Source organism: Rhododendron vialii, chromosome 11a (assembly GCF_030253575.1).
Source record: "Rhododendron vialii isolate Sample 1 chromosome 11a, ASM3025357v1".
In the NCBI taxonomy this organism is placed as follows: Eukaryota; Viridiplantae; Streptophyta; class Magnoliopsida; order Ericales; family Ericaceae; genus Rhododendron; species Rhododendron vialii.
In genome coordinates, this window is record NC_080567.1 from 9,626,548 (window position 1) to 9,632,183 (window position 5,636).

Here is a 5,636-nt window from a genome sequence, read left to right on the forward strand (position 1 = left end):
TACATCTCCTCGCGTTCGCCCATGCTCAATGAACTCCCGATCAAAAAATATCTTCCTTCTTCCCCAGGAATGGAAAAACGTATTAGCTCCTCGGCTGACCGTTGTTCGGCAAGTACACCAACATCCTCAATCACTGGGATAGGAGCGGCAGCCACGCATTGTACCTCCATGCAGCTCTGTTTGTTCGTTACAGTGCTGATGTAGCATTTCTTGGATTGGATTTGATCGCCTCGCAGGCTTTCCTATCGTCCGTTCCATCCGACGAATTTTACCACCTGGTGATATGTTGAAGCAACCGCTTGCATTTCGTGTAGCCAGGTTCGGCCAAGAATGACGTTGTACGGACTTGGCGAAGCGACCACCACAAATTCGATCTCCAGGATGCGTGATCCAGCTCGCACAGGGAGGGTAATCAGGCCGAGTGGCCATACCGGGACTCCCGTAAAACTGACAAGGGGAGCTGACGCTGTCCGGAGTTGAGCGGGAGATAATCCGAGGCTCTGATAAGTAGAGAAAAACATGACATCGGCCGAGCTTCCCGGATCTATCAATACCCGCTGTACGGTTGATTTTTCAATGGCAATAGTAACGACGAGGGCATCTGCATGTGGCAGTTGCACTCCTTTCAAGTCGTCGGAAGAAAAAGTCATGGTACAGCTGGAGCTCGGATCTTCCCACTTTCGCTTTCCCGAAGCGCCCACATTGCAGACTGATTCAGAGGCGACAGCCCTGTCTATTTCTGAACGAAGTTCGGCCGCCCTTCCTTCGGATACAAGTCCTTGTATGACGCTCGCGAGATTGCCAACAAGGGGGGGAGGTGGAGGAAGTGGATTTTGCCGAACGTCGATCCACTGGTTGAGGTGACCAGCAGCTGCTAGCTCTTCTAGATACCTTTTGAAAGATGGGCATTGCGTGGTGTAATGGCCACGTTCTTTATGATACGTGCACATCCCCGGTCCGCTTCCTACGGTGCCTAAGAGTACCGTTGGCCAAACAAAGAACGACAATTTGCCAATGATGTTAAGAAGTTTATAAATAGGTTCAGTGAATACCGTGCGTTCGGCGACGTATTCGTCCGGTCGGGGTTCTCTTTTCGTTTGTGTCCAGGATTGTGGCTGAGGGTGCTGCGGGGGTCGGCCCTTGTTGTTCGATTTGTTCGATGCCTGGCCCGAGCTACCCTGGCTTCCTTGCCCTTGGCGAACGTTCGATACCTGCTTCTTCGGCCCTATCGTCTTGGCAGGTTCAGCCTTTGATGTATGTCGCTCGGCCATTGCTTCTTCGTGAACGCAATCTTTCTCGATTATTGTCATGAGCTCTCCCATTGTCTTAGGTGGATTTCGTGAGAGGTCACGAAACATTGTCGAGGTTGGATCCAACCCATTCATGAAAGACTCGGCTGCTACCCCTTGATCACAGTCGGGAATCAGGTTATAGACTTCCCAGTAACGCTCGGTATAGAGTCGCAGTGTTTCTCCCGCCGCTCTTCGCATGTTCACCAGCATCGATAATGTCTCGGTTGAATGTTGCTGGTGACGAAGCGTTTGCTAAACTCCAATTCTAGTTCGTTGAAGCAAGAAATGGATTTGGGCTTCAGCTGATTGTACCATAACATGATCGGTTCACTGAGAGTGAGCGGGAAGATCTTACACATAAGGGCGTCAGAAAAGTTATGGAGGCTCATGGTTTGCCTGAAGCGACAAACGAACGCGACTGCGTCTTCTTTTGCCTCATAGCGCTTCAGCTTCGGCATGACGAACCTGTCTGGCGGCCGCTCTTGTTGAATAGCATCCACGAAGGGGGAAGCCTTTGCCTTCCCGAGCTTCGAATTGTCTTCGGCCTACCCTGCGGCTGCGATCTTCGGGACGACAGGGGGAAGAACGTCAGTATGACGCTCCCGAGTCTTTCCTTTTTCCCGCCGATGGCGCCGACGGTGCTCCTCTTTTTCCCTTGGTCGTGGAGCAGCTAGCATTAAGGGCACATGTGCCTCCCTCAAGCTCGTCAATTGAGTGTTCCGAGGTTGAAGAGCCGGGTCGAGGGGTTGGTACACGGTTGGCAGGCCCGTGAATTGATCGTACAGGATAATCGTATTATCGTGCTCCGAACGGTTTCCTCTGCTTTCTGTTCGGTGTCGACTGCCAGAGTTGGCGGAGTGTCGCCCATCGTTACGTTCGGAATCATGTCGCGATTGAAATGAATATTCCCGGCTGCTACTGGTATGGGGTCGCCGAGGTGGATCATTTAAGTCTACGGGCCTCTTCCCACTTTTCTGACTAATCCGCCGTTCGGAACGGTGTTGTGTTCGGACAGACGCGCCTCCCTTATTGGTTCCCGCTGTGGAGCCCGTTGCCGAGGATCTAGTACTCTCGGCTCGAATGATGCTTGTCAGCCGAGGTCGCGAAACCCCCTGATCGAGGCGCTCAAAGACATTTCGTCGTTCGGTAACGGCGAGTTCGGCCGTTTGGGCTGGGCGAGACGGTCTACTTCGTTTGTGGGATCTCTTCGGTCGACTTGGCTCGGCATGATGTTCGTTTGCAGGGGTTACGGTCAACCCTCCGTCCCGCTCCTCTAGCCGTTGTTGCAGCATGGTAATAACCGCTGCCTGACGTTTTTGTTCGGCCAAGGCGATATCCAACTCGGTCGGTGGAAAAGAAAGTTGGCGGGCTACATGTGGAACCGCCCTAGCCGTTTGACGGGGCTCAAGGTTGATAGATCCGTAGCCCTCCAACCCAAGGTTAAAGTTCTCTGGGCTCGGAGGTGAGAGGTGCTGAGCCATTTGTTTCGTGCAAATATGAAGAGCAAACAAGATCTGAGATGAACAAAGGCCCTCAACTGACTATGAACGCGAAGAACACAAAGAACACCCCGAAAGTTGTTTTCAGAAAGTTCCCCAGCAGAGTCGCCAATTGTGGGGGCGTGATTTCTTCGTGGTTCTTCTGGCGCGGCTATCTCCGAAGGTGAGATCGTGAAAGCTAACGCCGGTCTTGATGTACCTGCAGAACCGGAGGGGGCTGTTCCTCCGGGAAGAAGCTCCGATGATCAAGTCAGTAGATGGAAAGAAGGAGTTTAGTAAAAACAATATGTAGGAGAGAGAAGTGTTCTTTTAGATCAGATTTTTTTTTTTTTGGGGGGGGGATCCCCCTCTCAGTGGTCATGCTTCTCTATTTATAGGCAAAGAGGTGAAGTGCTGAGCAAGTTGGCCATACTTTCCACGTGTCACGTTCTGCTCGGTTGGCGCCTTCTAGCAGGGCCAGTTAATGAACACCACTTCCCTAGTCTTTCAGAGCCACATGGGTTGATGTCAGGATGGTCACATCGTTCAGAGATGTCACTTCGAATGTCAGAGAGGACAGCTTTCTTATCAGTAGATATTTATGGAAGGTTCCACAATCGTCTAGGTTCGGCGGGACCCACGTCCGGCATGCGAATTATCCGAGCGTAGGATATCCCGGCCGAAGCACACCCTGGCCGAACAAACAGAAGTTCGTATCCGTGCGCTTGACAAGACCCCGAGCGAACTAATGTGTCGTACGTTCGGATATAGCTTATAATTGTTTGGTGAAGTACTCGTGGTTTTGTCTATCCTTCGGTCCAGCCGATGTCCAGACTTATTTACAGGTGAACTGTGATAGCTCTGATGATGGGTCAAACAGTGTGTGAACCCTCATCCCCCTTTTGGACCTTGTGAACCTTCGGATATTTCGGCCCCCTACACATTAGGGTTGTTGTCCTTCGATATTTATAGAGTCTGCTTGACTTGCTCTCCAAATACAGGCATGTGCCTTGCACGGGTCAGCTGATGTCATTATGATGTCACTGATAAGATCTGGTAACCGTTTTAATGCGGGCTGGCACCCCCATGTGCGCTTATCATTATCTTTTGGCATAACCACTTCAGCGCGTGGAGAGGCGCGTGGCATCATGACTGGCTGAGCCTCACCTTAAGCCAAGCTTAAAAGTAGGAGACTCGCAGGGAGAGACGAGTGAGTTACATGTCTTCAAGTTGGCCGAGCCTGATGACTCTCTTAGAGATGGCCAGCGGGTGGGTGAACCATCGTTCAAGGCTAAGCCTAAATTCAAGCCGAACCTGGGTTTAAGTACGGCTACTTCTCCCGTCGTTAGCCTTGGCCCACACTTCTTGACATGGTTCGAGCTGTCATGTTCGGCCTACTACACATATTAATTAATAATCGATGATTAATTGTTAGTCGGACCTAATCGGATAGGCCCCGCTACCGATTAATTGCCGATCAATTCCTTATTTTAGAACACCGGATGCACATGTGGCAATCACAAGTATTTCCCAGGCACCAAAAATAAAAGGAAATCACAAAACATCAAGTGAGGTATCATTAGTTCTGTTCAAAAAAAGGTATCATTAGTAACTAAACTTCAACTCGCAACTTCTTAATTCAGGTTGATCCACGTTACTTCTAATTCATAGTAAGTTCAAGTCAGGTGTTTCCAAATTTTTCATGGCAGAACCAAGAAAACGTCCTTTACAAACCTCCTCTTGTTTTTGTGTTACGAAAAATACGCAGTTTTGTCAACCTACAATCCTGTTGTCATCGTAAGCATCTGTAACTTCAAGGAAGCTTCCTGCATTCAGCAAACATGATCCTTACCACCCCACATATTCATATAACATTCCACATTCACAAATGACCTAAAAACAAGCACAGAGGGATAGAGAATATGCAGCAATTCTCTCTCTTCACCGTCTCTCTCTCCTCTCTCTTCCTCCTCCTGATACCTCACGAAACTTCATCTCCTTTTACTGCACTATACCCCGATCTCATCAACTCAACCTGCAAACAATGCGCAGAAAAGTCCACCACCTTCAACTATGATTTCTGCACAAGTTCGCTCCAAACAATCCCCATCAGCCACGCCACCAACCTCCAAGGACTCGCTCTCATCGCCATGGAGCTAGCTTTGGAAAATGCCACCAACACGATTTCATATATAGAGAAGATGACAAGCACGGGAAAGTTCGATCCCTACGCTTTGGGTTGCTTGAAGGATTGCTCAGAACTATACCTTGACGGTGTTTCGATGCTGGTCGACTCCATACAAGTCTTTTGGTGGGAGCAGTACAACGCTGCTAATTTGTTGCTGAATACAGTTATGGAAACAGCGGCAACATGTGAGGAAGGTTTCAAGGAGAAAGCGGGAGAAGTGTCTCCACTGACCGTAGAAAATTACGATCTCTCCCAGTTAGGTGCTATTGCACTGTGTATCACCGACTTGCTTTCTCTAGCATTAGATTCAGATTCCTCTTGAGCTTTTGCAACTAGTTAGTCTAGCTTGCAAAATAGGAGTCCTCCTTTCTCTTGATGTTTGTATTGATGCAAGTAATTAACGCATTGCAAAACTCCACCGGGCATCGCCATACTAATTCACAAACAAAGTGATATACATCAATATAGTCTAACCTAGTTAGTTATTCTAAAGGGGGGGCTGCATTTGAGAACTATCCTTGACAGAGAAAAGTCACATATGCGTATGAGAACTTAATAAACCTACATGGTAAAAACTATTAAAAAAATAACTGCAACATTAGCAGTTTAAAATGTGTAAATTTTGACACATCTAATGGCATCTGGGGCAGATTTCCTGACATACTGCAATCACAAAGA

At 48.8% G+C, this 5,636-nt stretch overlaps 2 protein-coding genes across 2 annotated transcripts; one reads left to right on the forward strand and one right to left on the reverse strand.

The window, feature by feature from the left end:
- Positions 1-242: 242 nt before the first annotated feature.
- LOC131306847 (uncharacterized) lies at positions 243-1,490 on the reverse strand. Its single transcript, XM_058333275.1, has one exon. The coding sequence runs from the start codon at positions 1,488-1,490 to the stop codon at positions 243-245; it is 1,248 nt and encodes a 415-aa protein (XP_058189258.1).
- Positions 1,491-4,649: 3,159 nt separating this feature from the next.
- LOC131307610 (putative invertase inhibitor) lies at positions 4,650-5,376 on the forward strand. The gene has a single exon (XM_058334231.1). It carries the CDS (start codon positions 4,693-4,695, stop codon positions 5,278-5,280), a length of 588 nt encoding a protein of 195 aa, XP_058190214.1. The 5' UTR covers positions 4,650-4,692; the 3' UTR covers positions 5,281-5,376.
- The last annotated feature ends 260 nt before the right edge of the window (positions 5,377-5,636 follow it).